Consider the following 22466-nt stretch of genomic DNA (forward strand, 5'->3'; position numbering starts at 1 on the left):
ATCAATATCAATATAGTGCTGTGGATCAAAAGACCCCTTCCTGATGTTTTGTTTTGGGGTTTTTTCCATATTTGTCACACTTTCAGATACAGTACATTTTTCAGATTATCAAACAGTGTTTAATATTAGACAAAGATAACCCAAGTAAATAAAAATAGCATTTTTTTTTTTAATTTAAAGTGTATTTTTTAAGGAAAATAAGCTCAGTATTGCTCAGCCTATCAAAATTACTCCAAGTGTAATTAAGAAGTCACACAAGTCTCATAAGAAGCCAGAACAACATCTAAAAAAACTGCAGGCCTCAGTTAGGTATGATGATTCAACAATGACAAAATATTAACAGATTGCAATTTTTGCTCAGAGTTTCAATGTAAAAATCACTGCTGACTAAAAAGAACTGTCAGGTTCATCTCACATTTGCCAAAAAAAAGTATCTTCGTTGTTCCCTGAAATTTGGGAAAAATATTCTGTGGATTGCCAAGACAAAAGCAGAACTTTTCTGAAGACTTACAACCCATTACATTCAGCATGAAACAGTATTTCAGAAAAAGTACATCATACCAACAGTCAAACATGATGGTGGTAGTGTGATTCTCTGTGACTGCTTTACTGCTTCAGGATCTGCACGACTTCATGATCATGAATTCTGCTCTCTACCAGAAAATCCTGAAGCTCAAACACACTTGAGTCATGCACCAGACGTATCTTGACACAAGTCAACATCTGAATGTTTCAAAAACACACCACAGTAGGTAAATTAAAACAATTCTGCAAGGAAGAGTGAGCCAAAATTCCTCCACAGTGATGTTAAAGACTTATTGCCATTTATTGCAAATACTTGATTGACATGTATGTCTGTCTAAGCTAAAAGAGGATGCACATGATCACTGCCTGCTGCTCTCTTTGTGCCTTCATTAATAACTTCAGAGGAAATTATAGGCAGAGAGTGGGACATGTAACAGGTCCAACCTTGGATGCTAAAATTATCTGAGTCAAAAATTTGGCAATCAGGATCAACACGAACAAGTTGAAACTAGAGCTGCAACTACCAGAAACATCTGGTAACATCCAACGCAGAGTTCAGATGTTCAACTCACTAACATTTATGGAAAATAAAATCAGCTAATTACATCAAATGATTGCACCTGAACCATGAAAGCTATGTGCAGCTTCTCCCTTTTCTCTTCTCGCATGCCTCCCCTAACACAAAGAGATGCACATATTTTTCTCAGAGACCTTTACCTGGCCATAGCTCAGCTCCTGGTTCTGTTTTTCCTGTATTGCTGCAACAGTCGCTGTAGCAGTGGCAGTTGCTGTGGCAGCGGCGGCAGCAACAGCAGCAGCAGCAGCCTGAGTGAAATCTGAGGGTGGACGAACGCCTAGACCGGCACCTCCACTGTTTCCAGAGTAACTGTGGGGAGAGAAAGGAAAACTGGGAGATGAGTGGGATTAGTAAACTACACATAACTATGTGACGTTTTGTCACTAGCATGAGTCAGAGTCGTGGGTGAGAGCAACCATATTACATTACATGCATGTAATTTAAAAAAAAAAGCATTTCAGTCCTAACCACTAGAGTCAAAACAAGATATTTATATTTGATATGGCTCTGATTTGGGAGATCACCCTCTTCCATCCGATATATGAAGAGCCTGAGGCAGAAAAAACTATAGCAGGGAATCAAAACAAAACAGAAATGGAAAGAAAGAAATGTGGTGGGCTGCATAGCTGTTTGCAGTTGTTTAGCAACTGTGGGCAAGAAATATTTACTGAGGTTATGTAAAAGGTTACTAAATGCAGGACCCATCTCTCATGATGACCTTCTGTACCACAGTTAGATCAACTATCATCATTCCAGTGTTAACTGATGTTGGCTTCCAGCCTACTTCTTCAACTGTTTCTAAGGTTACTTTGGCAATGATAAAGATGAGTTCAGTTGCTTACGGTGATATTGGTAGTCGGACAGTATAAAACCATCTCTATGGGATGTAGTCAGCAAGCTAGGGGAGTTGTGCCTGTGTAAATAGTCAGTACTAAAATACACATGATTTCTTTGAATGTTCATTTTCCAGGGTGGAATGACTGTACAGCATATATCTTTAATGACGTTCAAGGTAAAATGTATGCATACATACATTCCCTTACATCTTTTTAATAATTGGTGTTGAAGGATCTACAATGTCTTTTAACTTGACATGAAAAAGCATATTAACCTATTAAATGGTGATCATAATTTACTACAACTAGTAGTTTCTCTTTGCCTTTTCTCTGAGCATAAAAAAAATGTTGTTTCACAGCACCAACTAGACTGGCCAATAATCAGAACAATAGGATAGCATACCTTCCACTGTAGGCGGAGGCTGGGTTGTAAGCAGTGCTGGGACGTCCATACATGACTGGCTGGCCATAGCCTTTCGAGACAGGATCTCCATATGACTGCTGACCTATTAACTGGGAGCCCATCCCAGGACCCATACCAGGGCTACCACCGGGCATCATGTGACTGCCAGAGCTATCGCCAGGGCCCATGGGTGCACCAAACACCTACATAGGAATAGGAGGAATAATTTCACCCCAAACAGTCATAAAAACCATAAAGTGATGGGAAGATATGAAGGCAGACAAGATGGTGGGAGACATTCATTAGACCAAAGTGTGGGCTTCCTAGGTTAACTCTTAACACTCAAACTGAAAGTTAAAGAGAGACAGTTTATTTTAAAATAATTAAGTAATCTTTTACACATGTACTTCTAAGTAGACTCAAACATGTTTTGGTCTTTGGGACGAAACAGTATTTGTGAAAGTTATAACAGCACTGTAGGTTAGGAATAGGACATTTAACAATGAAATGTGGATGTAACCATTGAGAGCAGCTCAACTTCAGCCATATCAGTGTCCTGAAAGTAAAAGTCTTTCAGAGAAAAGCAGCTAGCCCATTGATGACTTTATTGTTTTCTAATCTTTACTTTTCTAATAGTAGATTACGGGACATTTATGAAAAAAACAAACAAAAACAAAACAAAAAAAAAACAATCATGATGAAAAATACCGCGCAACAAACTGAAACACTGGTGCTCGAGCAGCTCTCATATTGTGCAAGGCAAAATTACTGTTTTCGTCAAGTGATTCTGGTGGCTTTAAGGAGAGTAATAAAATTATTTTAGTCCCCTGTTGAACAGGGCTGAAAATCTCATACACAGTGTGCACTTACACCAGATTTTTCCTCTTTTTGGAGGGGCCGACATCCGTTTCGCTGCTGACTCCATCCACTACAATAAGCTTCCAAACAGGGGATTGCCTGACTGCCATCTATTTTAGTTAACAAACTGAATATGCACAAGTGCCTCTTACAAAATCTAGCCCTTTTAGTAAAAGGAAATATTTCACTTCTAGATTCTCAGTCAGAATAGCAGCCCTTGATTTTATACTCTGAATTAAACCCAGGCTTTGTATATACTTCTGAAATTAGTCTTTTGTATAGTTACAGCCAACAGGAGGAGAACAATGTCCCAGGATACCAAGTCATGTGTTACCTGATTGTGTGTGTGATTGGTCACACCCCACACAGTGGTTACTACAGAGAGAGATCCTGCGTGCTGATTGGTGCCTGGTTGCCAGGAGACTGGCTCATTTATGAAGGAGCCGCCAGTGCTGCAGGAGGATATGAATACGAGTTACTGGGATAGTTGTGGAGGTTCAGCAGAGGCAGAGAGAGCTTTCATCTAGATATCAATAACATTAAATGTCAGAATATCAGACATAACTTTATTATTTCCTAACGAAAACAGATGATGAAAACAGACCTTATTACAGCTCATTTTACTGCTGTAGCACAAGGACATGAGTAAAAGGTAATCATTGCACCTTTTACTTTGGCGAGCTAATGATGAACCATAACATGGTTTATTTATCTCACAGTTAAGGTTTCTGCTTCCTCCTTGCAAACCATTTACTGGAAAGGACAGCACCGGTCTCAGAGCACAATATTTAAAGGCTTACTGACACTGAAACCTTCCACACCATTATGGATGTTTTAGTTTTAATATTTTTAAATTACTCTTCCATATTTTGGTAAAGACATAGAAGTTTAATCTGGCATTTGTTCACTTAATAATCAGATTCAATATGTTTCTGTAACTTTTTCCCCCATTTTTAACCATTACTGCTTGTTGTTGAGCTGCCTACACATTTCTTCCACTTCTTTCTGTAGTGAAACAGCAGTCATCAGGCTGTATGGCTGCACTCAATTAAGACTGTTTCAGCTTAAGCGAATCCAGATGCATCCAAAAAGACTGAACAGAAAACACTCTGGATTCCCTTTAATAGATCGAACTGGAGGGAATTCAGTTATCTGCTTCTTTTTTTTCCTTTATTATTTACAGATCCATGCATCCAAGTTTTCTTCCTGGTCGGAGGTACAGCACATACACTTACTGAGCATGTCTATAGTCAAAAGATTCTCCATCCATTCTCTATCCATCTGCATTCATTTATATTTGCTAGCATGGTTCTGCAATTGGACTTCTCTTCCTCTGATTTTCCATGACTGCATGAGGAAAGGCCTGCATGGGAACATCAGCTATAGCCAGCACAAAACAGACTCTGCTTACGAATGATTGTTTAACATGTAATGTTTAGGAACTTTGTTAAATTAATAGTTCATAATAAAAATTATCATAATTTCATATGTGTTATGAATTTGTCTGCATAAAAACAGCAAAATGTAACCATGGAGTGCGGGAGGAGACAGAATGAAGAAGGGTTGATACTGGTCAGAATAGCTAACACACGCAGTGCACACTCCTATCGCTTGACAAGTCGTGCAGCGCTGACTTCACTCTCCCTCTGAACCTGTGTCTCAAAAAAACATCTTCCCCATCAAGTGAGACGGCACTGATGAAACTGGAGATGACAATGTCCCTTTGAGGCATAAAGCCATAAAAGAAAGGTTTTATATTGGGAATTTCACGATAAACCATACTTTCACAATTCTGAAAAACATAACTATTTCTTTTACTGTACCAGGCGTAGTGTAGGTATCACAGACAACCAATCAGTTATAGACAAATCTGGTGTAAGACCTTTAAAAAGCTTACTGCAGGATTGCTCTCCAAAATCCAAAGAAAACTGATTTAGTCTATTTGAGCCTTGAAATGCTTGGGACGTTTGCTTGAAAATGAAAGTTATTTAAGTTATTCATATTTTAGAAGATATGATGTGGAAAGAGTGATTTTAAGAACACTTCAAACATACGTAAAAATAATTTGAAAATTTTAATGAAATAACCAATTTGTATATTTAAATCATATTAAATAAGTGAACAACTAATGGGAAAAATTTCATTCCATTATAACTTGTAGTGGCTTGCCTAGTAATGCAAGACTCATTCTTGCTTGGCTTAGCAGGTGAAGGGTCACATGATTCACCTGAGGACACTGAGCTTATGGTCACACTTGTGTGAGTGTGTGGATACCTTTGTGGAGGCAAGGAGGGTTTCATGCACTTGAGGAGGTTCATCGGAGTACCCCCACCATCCTCCAGTGGCAGCCCTGAGACGCACAGAAAAAGACGAATACTCAAATCTCATTTGGTGCTGCAAACAGCAGCAATTTATCATCACTGTAGCCCGTACTCTGTGCACAAAGACAGTGCCGTCCCACTCTGAGCAACTCACTTTAATCTGTGTGTGTGTGTCACTGTGCACATCAAAATGTTAGCCTATCACTGACTGCTCTCTTGGCTCTGATACCTCGTCAAGGAGGGGGAGGGGTGCTGCGAGCTATATTTAGCCTGCTGATATCAAAAGAAATTTAAGAGAACAGAGAGGCACCGTCTTCTCTCAGAACACCAATGTACAATAGTCACTTACCCACACAAATGTTTAAAGCTTAAGCAGAATTTTTTCCTGTTTTATTTCTATTTGAAGACAGAGATCACTATCAATTTGATTATTTCTGAATCCAAAACACAAGTGAAGCTAGTTGATCATTTAGAAAAAATCATAAGGATGAAAAGATGAAATATTTGCCGTTTAAAATATTTCAATTAGACAATTTGATGCTTTTCATTATTAAAAAATGAAAAGCATTATTCAAAACAAAACAAAACATCAAATTTATTATCGCCTGGGTAAATAATTTGCTGTCACCCAAACATCTGAGTATGGTAACACATCTGAACACACCTTATGTGTGAACATTATTTTACAAATAATAAATACATAAATAAATTTACAGTCATTTTAAAGATTAATCTAAAAGAAATTTTAATGAAAAAAAAACACGAGTTAACCATTAACTCCATCAGCCAATAGGGCCCATAGTTATAAAAGGGCACCAATACAAAAGGTACTTCTTTTGCTTCCTGTGTTCAAAGGAGTCCAAACCCTTACAAAATGAACTCAAGCCATTAAAAGAATGTGAAGAAACAACCACTTTAACTTTATGTCCAGAACATCTCTGTGTTGTGTTTAAGTGACATCAATTTAAGCCAACCAGACTCTAAGCTCATGTAACTGGGGGACAATAGGGAACAGTGTATATTACTCTCCCAGTTGGTTGATGGAGGTTTATGGTAGTGTGAAGTTGATTACAAAGACAATAAAAAACACAATCCATTTTGAAGCATAGTGCATTTTCAATCCATGTCTTTTAGATTTAAAAGGAGCAGTTCACAGCTGAGTGTGAAGCAATGGGTATAACAATTGGCCCTTCCAAGTCTGAAGCCATGGTCTACTGGTTCAAGGACGAGGTGCTGCCCCAAGTGAAGGAGTTTAAGCATCTCATGGTCTTGCTGACAGACAGGTTGGGACTGTGGCTATAGTGATGCGGTACTGGTCTGCTATGGTAGAAAGAGAGTTCAGCGTAAAAGCAAAGCTACTGATTTACCGGTCAAACTATGGCCCGACCCTCACCTCTTGTCATGAGCTATGGGTAGTGACCCAAAGAGCAAGACTGCGTATCCAAGTGACAGAAATTAGGTTTTTATCAAGGGTGGCTTGCCTCTCCCTTAGCAATAGAGTGAAGAATGTATGACTTTCATCTCCTATAGACATGTCTGTCTGTAAAAGTAAAACTTTGAACTACCGTCTCAAGACCGCTTCAGAAAAACTGCAAGAAAGTGTGGCTCCTTAGAAGAACAATATAAAGAAATAAGACTTTGTGTGATGAAAAGCTAAAAGCCTAATAAAAGTAATTGAGTTGTTTTATGTAGCTAAAGCAAAATTGACATAACAGCTAATTATCATCCATGCAAATATAAATGCAATTTATATTTGCCAATATATTATTATACAAGAAAAAGGTTAAAATTACCTGATATTGGTACATCCGTAAAAGACACCCTGTCATATGTGACAAAAAAAAGCATCAAACCTCCATAAATTGAAATGTCACATTTCTGCAGCTCTACTGTGCAGACAAATGTGACGCTTGGACCATTTTAATCTACACACACAGCATGTCTTAATTACAGTGTTCAAAAAAGGTTACACCACATGAGAACATGCAAGAACAGATTAAACTTGTTCTTTGACTTGGTCAATATATTAACACCGCTGCTTTTTTATTTGTGCCTTTTCCTCCTTTAATGACAGATGCTTTTTTCCCAGCACATTCTTCCTCACTGCTCTGCCACTGCTCTCCTCCTGGGTTCTCCCACTCAAGATTTTCTTTATCTGACAGTTACCAACTGACATGCTAATTTTCCAACATCAGAGCCTTGAACATCCCCTCCCACTGTATCTTTTCTCTGGCTTTCTATTTGCACTTTGTAGATTTAGGTCAGACACTTCATATTTTGTATAAAAAGAAAGAAAGAGAGAGTTGAATCTTGGATCATGTAACCTACTTGAATTCTCATTCATCAAAAAGCACTTCCAGCACTTTACAACTTATTGTTGTCTCATTACAGCTGGATGGCAAAAACCACACAAAAATAAATATGAAACATCTATGATGTCTAACTTTATCACAGGTTTAATGTGAACACAACCAGCACAGACTACCTGTACAGAAATGACAGAATGATGTCTAGCAGCATTCCATTTCACACCATATGTGCTTTGCTTCTCTGTTACTGTCAACACACTGCCAGCCAAAACACCAGAGCCACTCAATCAACTCACAACTGACCCTCTGCTCCTATACCTGCATTCCTGCTTTCCAGCTCCTGCTTTTAAGAACGTTTTAAGAAAATTTCAGATAGTTTTTTTTTTTTTTTTTTTAATTTTTAAGCATAAATGCCTAAAATTAATAAATTTAAGCTTGTCAAATGCAAATAATTGCTGCTTTTCTGAAAATGTGCAAATTGGACTATTCAACAAAACACTATTAATCCATCACAAAAAATTAGAAACTGCAGCCCTATTTAACACTTCACTTCTCTCTCTCCCACACACACAACTGAAAAGAAAGTAAACCTCTGATGCAAATTCCAAAAAAGCCACTTAACAATTTGACACACATCTGACTCCTAATTAACAGTATCTGAAAATCAAACTGTCTAGATTTTTTAGACAACTTGATCTCTGATCTTAACTTTGAGGTCAAGGTCTCTGGGACTTTGACCTTCAGATCAAGAACTGGAGACTTATGATACCTTTCAAAGCCAAAATTTTAAAAATGCAAAAAGCGTCACCCCTATACACTGATAAGAAAGAGATATATGTTCTGTTTTTGTTTTTTAAATCTCAGTGAGCGGTATCATAAAGCTTCTTGTCTGTCAATTAGTATATGCAGCCATCCTTTATATTACAGCCATCCTGTGGCCGCAGTCCAATACTGTCAGTGAAAACTGTGCTTATTTCAGTTTCGCTAGAAAACTTATGCTCTCCATGTTTGGTGGACATAGCTTCAGTGATTTAGCATTGTCACAGATAAGTTTCCTCTACCTTGGATAACATGTGTGATTCAAAGATGGAAAATGAAAAAGTTGTTCTTTAGCACATCAGCAAGAAAGGTTCTGACAAGAGGGAGATGGGATGGAAGCTCTGACTGTGTCTTGTTCTAACAAAACAGGTAAGTTGAGCAAGTGCAGACTCAGCCAGCACTTTTAGATTACCATCCATCCACTTTCGCTTATCTGTTTCAGGGTCGCGGGGGGCACTGGAGCCTACCCCAGCTGTCATAAGGTGAGAAGCGGGCTAGACCCTGGACAGGTCGCCAGTCTGTCGCAGGGCTAACACAGAGACAGACAACCATTCGCACTCACATTCACTGCTCACAGTATCTGCCAATACAGAGCAGCAACCAAATACCAATGTTAAACTAATAAGCTGCAATCCTCACTGTGGTGAAGAGTAGGAATGGGAATCGAGAACCGGTGGTTGTGGAAAACCAGTTTACAGTTCCCTGCCTATTGACCCCACTTATCAGTTCTTGCACTCTCACTACAATCAACTGATTTTACTTTGTGTGTCAGTGGAGGAAAATAAAGAGACATATGGATATTTATTTTTATTGCACAAAAGGACGAGATAAATGGTAAAGTGGAAAACGGCATCCAGGACAAAAACAACCGCATTATGCTGCTAACACAACTTTGGTTCTTTGCAAGCATCTGTGAAGACAGCATGCTAACGCTAAGAAAAAATAAAAGTGATTATATTTAGACTGTATGAGGTAGAAGCGCGCTTCTAGTAACTTCAGCTTCACATTTTCATTGCTGATCAAATAAAGCTGGTAAGATAAGATACCAGTTTTCGCTCTAGTTGCTAAGCTTTCCTCTTGAAATAACAACTTTCAGACACAAATAGTTGTGTTATCCTGTCAAATTAACACCATAAATTATAATGTTACAGACGGACACGACTGATGTTTGCTGGGTAGCTCCAAAATTAAAATTAGCTTTTTATTATTAGCCATAGCCACTACTCACTAGCTTAAGTTAACCTTCAGCTGCAACCCTCAGAATTATCAGAGTGTAGGCCCAGAACTTGGAGTACACTAGCTTTTGAGCCCCTGAAACTACGCTTGTGGCGATCTAGTAACTACTAATAGTTAAGCAGCTAACATCAATGTGTACACTGGCCAGGTTAACCTTTATGAAAACTGTTTAATGTGACAATATTGTTTAAAAGGAAACTTTACTGACCTTTCCAAATTCCTCCTACTGTTGTTTATTGTTAACTACTTTAACTGCTAGTAAAGCGGGCTGTGTGTGTGTGTCTGCCTGTCTGCAGCAATCCTAGGTGAAGTTGTGGGCCAACTTTAACAAGAAATAATGCCTTCTGTTGTCTGTTTGTGTCTTTAGTATTAAAACAAATGCAGGGCCAAAACAAGCTAAAAGCTCATTATTCCCCTCATATATACCAACTGATGAAACAATTGATAGATTTAACTAACAAGCAACTTTGAAAACAAACAGTTGTCACTTCCAAGGGGAAAAAAAGGTCGAATCTTTGGTGTCAGCTTCCCAAATATCACCTACATCACATGTGACAACAACCTGAAAACATTTTGGACAGAAGTGTAGAGAAAACCTCAAAGCTTTTTTTTTTCTTAAACGTTAAGCCTGTTGACTGGTATCAGAATAACAGAAAATAATATGGCATTTACCAGTGTGAGTGGTCTATAATAATTTGAAAAAAAATCTAAAAGAAAAAAAATTATTTCCACTGAACAATAAGGAAAACAAAAGCTGTTTTTAAACATTAATACTAGAGAAAAATTTCACAATCAGTGCACCCCTAATGAAAACAATAAGTTGCAGTCATAGTCCAGAGTACAAGGTGCAACTCAATCCTAAACAAACTTCACTCATGTTTTCTGTTTGTTTGGTTTTTTCTATCCTATATTATACTGTACTAGACTAGTTATTTCACTAGCCCTTTTTCCGTTAGCACACATACCTTAGGCATAAATACAATCCTAGACACAAGTAAAAAAAAAAAAAAAGTGTTGAATTACATTCACTAAGTCACCAACTAGAATGTATGCCCAACTTCATCTTAAAAACTAAATAAATCAGTAAAAAGCAGCTAAAAGTCTTCACCATAAATATTCATTTGAGCCTTTTCTGAACGTATAACGGGGTTAACAAAGGTAAGAATCTGTCTTTTCATGTCAACGCTGACCCAAAATAACAGTCTGTCTTCATGCCAGAACAACATGTTATTGTACCCCTCACACAATCCAGGAAGTCATGGCCAAGGAAAAACAAAACAAAAAACAGGGCACTGGCTACCTCAGCTCAGAAATATATATCGCAACGCAACAACAACGACCACCTATGCCTATAAATGTCCCGAAACACCCAGTTAACGAAATGGACTTCAAATTAATGGTGACATACATTTTGACATGATAAGGTGAATATAAGGTGATAATCAGAGCCGTGTACAACATGCAAATCAACACTAGCACTCAACTCAAGAGTATCGCAGTACAAACAAAATATGCGGCTGTAATGTACGTGCAGCAGAACGGGAGGAAAAATCAGCAGCATAGATTGTGTGGAGGAGTTCAACCTCTGCGCGAGTGTGTAAGCGTCACTTTAAAAAAAAAAACAAGATGAGAATAGCAGATGTTTTGTTTCACCGACCTGCCTGGACTGATGATCAAACTCGGGTTGTTTTGGTTCCGAATGGCGATTTAAAAGCAAGGAAACGGTGGGGGGAAACAATGCAATAGTCCCGTATTGGTTAAAGCTGCAACGTGCTGTTGTGACCCTAGCAGCAAATCCGTGTATCGCTGTCTTGTGAATGCCAGCAGAGAAGTGGAAACAGAGCTGTAGAGGGATGTGAACACGCCGCCGGTTGGCACCGTTAGCTAAATGGAGGATGCTTAGCTCGCGTTGATAAGTTTGTGTAACACTCTATTTTCCTACCCTAAACTAATTTCGAAGTAATTATTCATGCGATAATAAAAGCGCCTTACTAATTTCCTGGAACCGGTATTCCTAATAATAAGTGCCCGCAGAACTCACCCCGTATCTGCTCCAGCTGCCAGACAACGAAGTCGCTTGATTGTAGGTAGTTACGTTAGCTAAACAACGTTAGCTTAGCTACTAGTGTCGCAGTCGTGTCATTAAGACAAAGCTGCTTGATGGCCGTATTATCGAGCAGAGGCTAGTTGGGCGATTTATAATGCATTTTTGCATTTATCATTGCACACACACTCAAAGGTAAACTAATGTGTTTATATATTAACACAGCTATTCTCGTGTGTGTCAATACACACGATGACTCCAGCTGAGTCAATTACAATAGGTTTTTGCAGTGTGCTTTGGCAGGCAGAGAATGGCTGCTCTGTATACCTTGCTCATTGCTCAGTGACCCTCTAATATATTCATGAGATCACAGAGTCATTGTCTCCCACAGAGAAAGGCATTTTCACGTCCCTCCTACAAGTCTGGCGGCTGAGTGACTGCAGACCAGAGCAGCAGGTCATTACACAAGAAAAAGGAGCGATATTGCCTGTGTGTGTTGTGGCGAGAGGGAGGGAGTTGGGGGGGCATCATCGACCATGACGTCACCGGCTAATGATCATTTATGTTTGATTCATGCACCATGCAACATGTGTGCTTTTCACTCATTCCCATCATACATGCACCTGCAATGCACATGTTTGACAGTATTGGCTCCTAGGCAGCATGCACACACACACACACACACTAAGAAAAGGTGCGTATATCACTTGATGCCTGGCAGTATTTTAGCAGCAGGGCCAGTGAGTGTTTTGGAGTCATTAGAGGTGTCTGCAGTGTCTTGCCAGAGGGCTAGTGCAGTGTGGAGAATAAAAAGTCCAGCTTGCCTGTATTTTTCCAGACCTCTGTTGCCCTGGAAACAGGTTCCCCGGATTTCCCATTTCTTCATTTTTCTCTACACTATCCATATTACCCCCCCCCCCCCCCCCCACCACCACCACCACCTCCACCTCTACACTTCATGCTGCAGCTGCCTTGCTGCTTCCTCCCCCCACAACCTGCCGCATAGTACAATCACATACAATTCCAGTGTACTGCAGTCACTTCACAATGTCAAAGAACACCTCCTTTCCTACACACATTCCTTTGCCTACACAAAAAAATCTGACAATGTATACGGCTGAAGGATTAAACCCATTTTGAATGTGAGGCAGAAGAGCCATCCTTGCTGCAACAATCTGTGCACGGGGAGGAATGAAAAAAGCTTGTTGATGGGGAGGATGAGGAGACAGAGGGTAAAGCAGTGCTAGCTACATACTCTGCCTTTGGTAAAAACACGTACTTCTGCTTCTCTAAAACCATTCCTCTTATCAAATTAATTATCCTCATGGGAGCATTCTGTAGCGTTAACACAGATGGTTATCCATACTGTACACACCTATTTCATAACTGTAGGCATCATTTGGAACATTCATGCCTCTAAGTGCCAAATAGAGGAAGCATCTGGATGTGTTGCCAGTGGTTGCAGTCACAGGAGAAATGCTCTGTGTCCTCATATTCAGGCCTTTTTAAGTCATCCTTGTGTTTCTGTGCTGTTGTGTGTGCATTCCTTTGTAGTGACTTGTCTTTGGCAGCAGGCAGAACATTCCAGGGAAATGGTTGACCCAGAATAACACACAGGCGCAGAATGGCTGAAGCAGCGAGGTCCTCCTCCCCTTTACTGGCCGAGCTTGCAGAAACTCCTGTTTCCTAACAGACACATGATTTTTCTCACGTGGGCAAAACATATCCATGCATACTGTGTAGATACAGCCGGCAACAAAACACACATGATTGCTACAAGAACAAAAAAGTTACTACACAAAATTTTAATTTTTGCTATACATAAAAGAGATTAAGTTCCACCCAGTGTCATCAAGATTATCCGTTCTTCCTCTAAATCAACAAAATGGATAAAGGCGGACCCAAAAAGTTTACTATACATTAGACTTTGCCGTCACTATCTGATTAATTATAGATACAAGTGAAGTTTGCAACACTTTGCAACATTGTCTATTGCATGGACCTTAAAAGGAACCAATTATGTTTTTACTTATTCTCTATCATATAAAAATTATACAATATGATAATCAAATAATGAGTTCATTATATGAACATGTAATATCTGTGAGCCAAAGCTTGGGCTCAGACTGTTCTTAATGTTCAGTTTCAAGCAGTGAGATCTGTGTGACATCACGGAGAGAAGATATCGCCAATATGGTCATCTCAAGCACCCAGCTCTTGCAGTTAGCACAGAAGCCCCGCCCACCCAGTCTACCTGGTGTTCCAGAGGCTCACGCTGTTTATGAGGGCCAGCCAGTCAGAAGAAAGTTGCCTTAAAAAGGAAAAGAAGGGAGATAAAATGTCTTGCTTTAGACAGCAGAAGATGTATGAGGATTATTTTAACTGAATAAAAGTGTCCAAGAATAAAAAATGTGGTACTCATGATTAGCATAATCTTTATAGGTCTCCATTTACCGTTAATTTTGTACTTACCATGAAAGGGCGAGTGAGTAGACAGGCATTTATATAACGTTTTCTAGTCTTATGGACAACTCAAAGCGCATTAAAATACTACAGTCACATTTACCCATAAAATAATATTCTATTCTGTATATTCTACACAATTTAAACGCTTAATTTTTCCATTTAACATAACATACATGAATTTGGACTACAGGTGAAAGATTACCTGAAGGGAACCTACATACTTGTTGTAACCAAGAACTTTCCTGCTGTGAAGGGTCAGCACTAATCACCACCCTAAACTGGTACCCTAGACTGGTACACCCTCTGTTCCAACCGAGCATTCAAACTGCTTTTACTAAAAGCCACATTCTCTACGCATTTACACACACACAAATCATGCAGAGCTATTTTCCAACAATCACACACTTACTCACTCTCCAACTAATAGGCAACCAACTTTACTTTCAGAGCCACAGTCAATTAAACTATGGAAAATTACGGTTTTTGGCATTCATAAGCTGGAAGGAAATCTTTGGAAAATGGCACTTGGTTCCCTTGATCTATGACCTCAGTAATCACTTTCCTGTTGAGTTTATGGTCTCAGTCACTAGGTTAAAGTCTTATTAGATAACAGGTCAGTGATGATTGATGTAAAGTGCAGATGACTGCCTATCCCTGAGTGTGATTCTGCCAGAGGCCTCTTCCACCAGTAGGGGAGTTCTTCTCCACCATCTTAATAATGCTAATACTAATAATACTAATACTACTACTACTACTACTACTACTAATAATAATAATAATAATTTGCAGCTAAACATCAGAAAAACAAAACAGCTATGATGGACTCCAACTGCTTTTACCTTTTAAAGAGACATTGCATTTCCACTGACTATTCGCTTTCTGGAATGGGCAGCACAGTGAGTAGAAAATGAGCAGCTGTGTTTATAATAGACAATGTTGATTTCTTTGCTCTGCAAAAGCTCCCGTGCACTCATTCCTCAATGAGTCAATGAATCATTCAGCATATCATATGTAAAACAACTGTTTCAAATACACAGCACAGTTTTTTAAGCATTACTAAAGCAACCCAAACATAATTAAGATTTTTTGCAGCTCAGGTTAAGAACTCTGAGTACGATATGGAATATTTCCATATCATATTACCTTATTTTTGTATTCCATTTTAATGCAGAAGAACTTAAATAACACATTGCATTTAAAATGACTTCTACAGCTGATGAATTATTTTCCTAATCCAGGCCTCTTCATTAATGATTTACACCATTTGTGTATGAATAGAGAGTCACTCAGATATTATGGGTGATCAGATAGTGCAATGTAGTATTTTTACACCTCTTTCATGGCTTCAAAGTTGCTTTGCATGAACTCCAATCATCATTTTGTCCTCTAACCCCCATACTTCATGTTTTTACGTGACTATCTGGCACCAAACTTCAGATGACTTCAAATCTTGGTAGAATCTGCTGATGTTGTCCACCAAAAGTTTCTTTCAGGTGCACTGATCTTAACATCTGGAGCAGCTGAACTCAAGTTGTACTATAACAGCCATAAATTTAAATACCTGGACAAGCTGCAGCATTCAGTGGGGGGGAAAGCAAGTGCTGTATATTTCTATGTTTATATGTCTATTTGAGAATTTGCATTTTTTCCTTGCATCAGATCAGAAATCAGTTTTGTTGCGTTTATTCCGTAGCTTTAGTTGATTAATCTAATTAATCACATTATTTTTTTGTTATTGTTGTTATATAACAGACAGAGACACTAAATCTCCAACACTCCTTCATCACCACATTGACAAAGCATTAAAAACATTATTCTGTAAAAAACTTTCTTGAATCCCCTCTTCTTTTTTTGAGAATCTATACTGCATATAAAGCTGGTTCAATTTCTCATCTAGGCATACATACAATAATTAGAGTCATGTGAAAGAACTTGCAAAAACAACAACAACAGCAGCAACAACAGCAACAACAACAATATGGTCGTTTTTTTGGTTATTATTATTATTATTATTAGTAGTAGTAGTAGAAATAGTCGCTATTATTAATCACTCAAGGTGGTGATTTTGTGGAAATCTGAACTTAAACTGTCATAACAGTCTCACTACTGCCATCTTGTGCCTCAGAATTGAACTTCATCAAATGTGGTGCATTGTTTTATTGTTTTTCCCCCCATTCTGGAGGTCCCTGTGTGGGGACCAGGCCGAAGAAATCGGTTCAACAACACACACACACACACACACACACACACACACACACACACACACACACACACACACACATATATATGTTGCACTGCTGCTCAACCCACAAATGCATTTTCTACACAAATGTGGCATCATTTCAAGGTAAACAAACAGGCTTTTCAACACTATAAGATTTGTTGCCAACAAAGATTTATACATGCAGAGGAGGAGATGAAGCAGACAAACCGATGACTTCATGATGTAAAGTCAGAAAGTCAACCTAACATCCTATCACATGGTCATATATAATGTATGTTAATTGGACACTGTAACCTCCTAAACAAGTAACATGTTTACATGCTTAACATGCTGTTATGATCAAAAATCAATGTCTGTTGTTTTTATGTTTGGCTTCTTACATCAGAGTGTGTTTTCTCTTTCTCGTCCCTCCAAGGTGTGTAAGTGTGTGTTGCTTTTAGACTGCTGAGTGGCTAGTTCAAATGGATTCTTGCATCTGGAATGCATGATTGTATCCACCATATATATATTTCTATTTTTTCTATTTTTCAAAGAAACCTGTAAGTGACTTAAAGTCAAGTTCATTCATAAAACCTGTGCATCATAATAACGTTACAGGCTATGCAAGGCAATACATGCCAACCCTCCCGTTTTTTCTCGGACAATCCCGAATTTCAGTGTCCCTCTTATTACTCTTTCTGGGTTGCAAAATAAACTTTTAAAAAAATTTTCAGGCGAGAATGTAGCTGTGCAAACTTCAAATATCTGAACCGGGGAGAACAGCAAACTCCCGGCACATCGTTTTAGGCTTTGGCCCACATCAGTTTAAAATTGTATGTAACCATGAATAACGTGTTGCCATGTCCACCAGGAGAGACTGGACAGTATAGATGCAAAACAAATATGCCAGCAGTTTATCTCAGTTAATGAGAGGAGAAGGCATGTGTTTGGCTCCTTCACATAGTGGACATTGAGTTGTTGTGTGGGACACCAGTAGTCCATGTCTGTTGCTGTAACAGTAGTTCATGTTTAGAGTAAAACATCCCAGATCACTGACTTGATAGGGGCAATAGTGTGCCTAAAATGTTGCATAATTTTGCTAAGAGATCTGTTACTTTGTGGTAATCTTAGATGAGTAGTTTTATGGACAAAAACCACCAGGTCATTCAGTGTTCCTACAGTGCTAATGTATAAGAGATGTTAGTGTAGTATAACTGAAGTAATGTTGTTAAGTCCTTAAAGTCATATTCTTTTATTTTCATGACTGTTGTCATGAAATCAATATCCTTGGTATCCTAATTTTCCTATTATATTGTTTTATGTACTTTAATAATGAAGGCTTGTAGAGCAAGGCCACTTTTGACTCACAAAGTGATCACCCAGACTAAAAAACAGGACGTTTTAGTGCACAGGCATATTAATAGATAAAGACACAGAAAGGAGGAACTTTTCATATAAGCAATGTTTGAAACTGTGTGTGACGTCTGAAGTACAGAAATAATACCACATAAGACACATGTTGAGCTAAAAATGTTAGAGCTCTTGCAACTGGCGTTTGAGCTGTGCAGGGGTCTCTCTCTTCCAGAAGATGATTGAATAAAAAGAAATATAAATGTTTTAACACACTATGAGTCGGTTTTCTCTGTTCTATCATGGGGACAAAAGAATCGGGGTTTAATACTGTATTTTGAGCTATTTTTATTTTTGTATGATATCTGATTTATATGGAATATGGTTGAAGTAAACTAAAGTATAAAATACTTAGTCAGTCATTTGTTTAATAGTAACTTAACATTATATAATTCACATATAAAACTATGAATTGTAATTTTAAACGGTTTAAAAGCATGTAGAATAGCATATGTAGGCAAGTATATTTCTCCCTTTTTTTTTATCATCAAGAAGCAAAGACGAAAAGGAAAAAAAAAAGAAACAGGGCAGCGTTCAGTGGTTGAATCATCCGTCCCCACCAATGCCAAAACCAAATCTACGCCCTTGCTTGCAGTTGTCACATATGGAAATCAAATGTGTGATAAGCTGCAGGATTCAAACACAAGTGTAACTTATAAATACATGTTCATACTTTTATTCCACAATCAGACAGAAAGAAAAAGAGAGAGAGTGCAGGACAGACAGGTGACAGTCTCAGGTGTACACACTGCTACAAAACAGCACAAGAGAAGGAGGATTTAGTGTTTGTGTTATTACGAGTATATAAATCGGGTTCAGTATATTCACTGATATACAAGAATGGACATAAGGGGCTTCTTTCAAAGAAAAAACTCTGGTAGTATTTTATATATTATGCTTTGTATGTTGTTCAGTATATTTCTATGCAAAACAAGAGGAATTTCAATACACAGCAGTATATTCACAGTTGAAACCAGATATTTACATACACTTTATGGAAAACACAAGAACATTTTTTTTACTGTACAACATCAATTTAGAGTAAACTTGTTTTGTTTTGGTTAAATAAATATTGAAATATCTTTTGAATTAGTTAAATGTCAGAATAAAGAGAGACAGAGCTGTCTATTTTTTATCACTTTCATCAAATTTAGGAGTACATGTACACTAAGTTTATTGTTAATTAATAAGAAAACTCCAGACGATTCCATTCTGAGCTGAAGAAGCTTCTGATAGGTTAGTAGAGTCCATGTGAGTAAACTGGTGGCACAGCTGTGGATGCATATAAGGCAAAACACAGAGCCTGTTTCTTTGACATGGGAAAATCAAGAGATATCAACCAAAACACCAGGAAAAGAATTGTGGAGCTCCATAAGTGTGGCTCAGTTTTGAATACAATTTGGTGCCATTTACAATTAAGAAATACAGACAATTTTTCTCTTTACTCTTAAAGTTAACAAATACGTTTTTTATATTTATCAATCTAAAAAAATAAACATTTAGTCTGATTTGATGTTACAATTAAAAAAGTGTTTTTATCTGAAGAGTTTGTAAATATCTGGTTTCAACTGTATATTTGATGATTGTCAGCACAAAGAGGGAGAGAGAGGAACAGAGAGAGAGAGAGAGAGAGGAGCAGAGAGAGAGAGGGAGAGAGAGGAGCAGAGAGAGAGAGGGAGAATGAGGACAGAACAGAGATGGAACAAGAGCAGGTGAGACACACATGTTAGTCAAATGGTTGTTTACCAAAAGTATCACCGTATCACAGGTCCTCATGTATCTAGTACCTAGTGTTTCTTTTTAGGTTTGTTATTTTTCAAATTCTATATTTATTAAGTTATGCAGGCTTGTTTGCACAACAAGGCTAAATAATTATATAAACTTTTCTCAATCTAAATAGTGGACTTTGGTAGAATTAAAAAATAAGTGTAGTGCAGGTCTATGATGATTTTTAGTGCTACTATCATCTAGTTCTGATTGTGGTTCTGTCTTGGTTAAGTCCTCAGTAGTCCTGATTTTGAACTGTTGTAGTCCTGTTTTAATTCTGGATCAGTTCTGCGTCTGGTTGAATTGGGGTTTAGTCCTCGTGTCTTGATACAGCCCTGATTTTGTTCTGCCTTGCTGCTTAATTAAAAAACTAGTTTAAGGTGTCCTGCATATGTGATATATTTTTTCCTATATGAAGTCATTCTTTTTTGAACAAAACTCAAAACAGAGCCTATTAATCTTTCAGTCATTTCTACACCCCCCCACCCCCCCACCCAAAAAAAAAAAAATCCCACATGCATACTATCCTTTAGAGCTAAGCCCCGGGTGTTTCAAATGTCTGGCTCCGCCTCTGTACTGAACACAAACTACATTTTTTGGACTGGCACAAATAATTTGTGTGCCTTCTTATTTGATGCAGCACACCTGATTGTTCTGTAAATAGATTTTGGTTATATAAAAAACGGCTGAGGCCTTGGCTGCATTTTTAGGTAAATAGTACCATATAACTTTGTTGTTTGCAAAACTTGTGCATAATTTTTTAGAAATGTACAATTTGTATTTGCATTTCAAGTTATGAAAATGATTTGTTAAACATGTTTGTGGGTTTTACAGTAAAAAATATAACTTTTTTGTACTCTGATTTTGAATTTTTTGTCTGAATTTAGATCAACTGTGCTAATATAGTATACCAAAATGAAAAAATAACTCAAATTTCAGATATTTGAGGTTGTGCTGAAAATAATGATACCAAAAAAGGCAAGAAAAACATATTTTAAAGGTGAAATATAGAGGTAAAATCAAAAGTAGTCAAAAGCGGCCAATTATACCCTGGACCCCAGAGGGTTAATAATAAATTAATTAAATACAATTAAAAACGTCTTGTTCTATGACTACAATTATTTTTAGTTTAATGTTGAGTAACACATAATTAATCAGAGAATTAAAGAAATATGAACACTTAATAGTAACACTGACCATAAATTATGAATGAGGTTTAATGGAATATTAACACAGATGTACAAAAGCCCATTTACAGCAACAATGTCTCCTGTCTTCCAGTGGTACATTTTGTTATCTACTGTAAGTTTATCATGTTAAATCCCAACTTATCAGTCAAAAGTTTTTTCCAAAGATATCAGCACAGACCAAAACTACTTTGCTGATTAAGAAAATAATACATTTGGACTCATTACTGTGTGGATCATCCCATTTTCTCTTTTCACACTGATTAAACCAAGTTGGCACTTTTCCATAAACAATGTGAACATTTGGGTGTGCCACTGCCTTCAACTTTTTATCAGCTTCATTTATAAAATAATTTTCATGTCTAAACATAATTTTTTTCTGATATAAAATTTTAAAAATCCTTTACTTCCACCCATTTTAAGACGTTGTGACAACAAATTCAACAGATGCCAAATGAAATTATTATTTTTAAATTACAATTTCTTTTACGTTTGTTATTGTATTTCCTGTCGTTCAAAGGACTAAGCAACATTGAACGACTTCAGAAGCTGTCTTTTTTTTATGTTTGTCTTCAGAGTTTAGGAGCTGTGTCTCCATTTCACTAAGGCCTACAATTCTTCAAATAAACTACATTAATTAAATGTACCATTACCATGGAAGACTGCCGAGAACTGACTAAACATTTAACACACAGAGCACAAGGCAACCCATTTCCAAGTTTTTTTAGTTGAGACCTAAACTGTTGTGCTGATTAAGGAAACAAGACATTTTTTTGCCACATTATCATGTCATGATCATCCTATTTTCTTTTTCTGCTGTGAATAAACCACCCAGATCTTTAAAGCCTTCTGCACTTTCACATATAATATTTCTCCAATGCTTTTTGGAAATAATTTCATCTTCATCTTCAAAACAACTGAACCCACACAGCTGGAGCTAGCTTCAGAGCCTAAACTAACCAAATGTAACTTTTCTTCAATCAGCGCAACAATTTTGAGCTCTTAGTTTGTTTTGTCTGCTCACAGTTTGCTGTCTGCTTCTTCTCCTTGGTCCACGATTATCTCTGCACCATCTTTCTCCTGTTGTATTTCTCCTCATGCTGCACCTTCATGTGTCCTGTGCTGAGATGTATTTTTTCTCATTGAAATCATCTGGGTAACAAATTAAGCCTTCATACTATCAGGCTGCAGGAGTGGGCTCATTAATGTGTTAGCTATTATCTCCATCTCATCCAAAGCTTACATAACACGGGCATTTTCTTCTTTTTTTTCTTGTTCATTTTAATTGACTTTCTTTACATGCACAAATCAAAAATGCTGTCAGGTCAATCAAATCTGGCTTGTTTAGAGCAATATTTGTCACCATGCTTAGTTACTCAACTGAGACTATATATGGACGTCTGCAACCTCAGTTTCTATCGCTCATTCTTCCAGGTCATTTGGGATTATTTGAATTTTATTTACTTCACATATTACAGACATTGACTTTGTTTTTTAAATACATT

General features: G+C 37.6%; 1 protein-coding gene across 8 annotated transcripts in view; it reads right to left on the reverse strand.

Annotated features, from left to right (window-relative positions):
* The window catches only part of zmiz2 (zinc finger, MIZ-type containing 2), a 33886-nt gene extending 21679 nt beyond the window's left edge, over nt 1-12207 (reverse strand). Inside the window, exons 1-5 of one of the 8 annotated variants that reach the window (XM_040048751.1) lie at nt 11926-12207; nt 5474-5549; nt 3534-3651; nt 2342-2544; nt 1243-1411 (exon numbers count right to left, since the gene is read on the reverse strand). In XM_040048751.1, the coding sequence (XP_039904685.1) occupies nt 1243-1411; nt 2342-2544; nt 3534-3651; nt 5474-5517 (534 nt within the window). In that variant the 5' untranslated portion in view covers nt 5518-5549; nt 11926-12207. The other 7 variants (XM_040048750.1, XM_040048752.1, XM_040048756.1 and 4 more) reach the window with 7 other exon arrangements.
* Between the last annotated feature and the right edge of the window lie 10259 nt (nt 12208-22466).

Source organism: Simochromis diagramma, unplaced genomic scaffold, assembly GCF_900408965.1.
Source record: "Simochromis diagramma unplaced genomic scaffold, fSimDia1.1 OVJJ01000683.1, whole genome shotgun sequence".
Taxonomy (NCBI): domain Eukaryota; kingdom Metazoa; phylum Chordata; class Actinopteri; order Cichliformes; family Cichlidae; genus Simochromis; species Simochromis diagramma.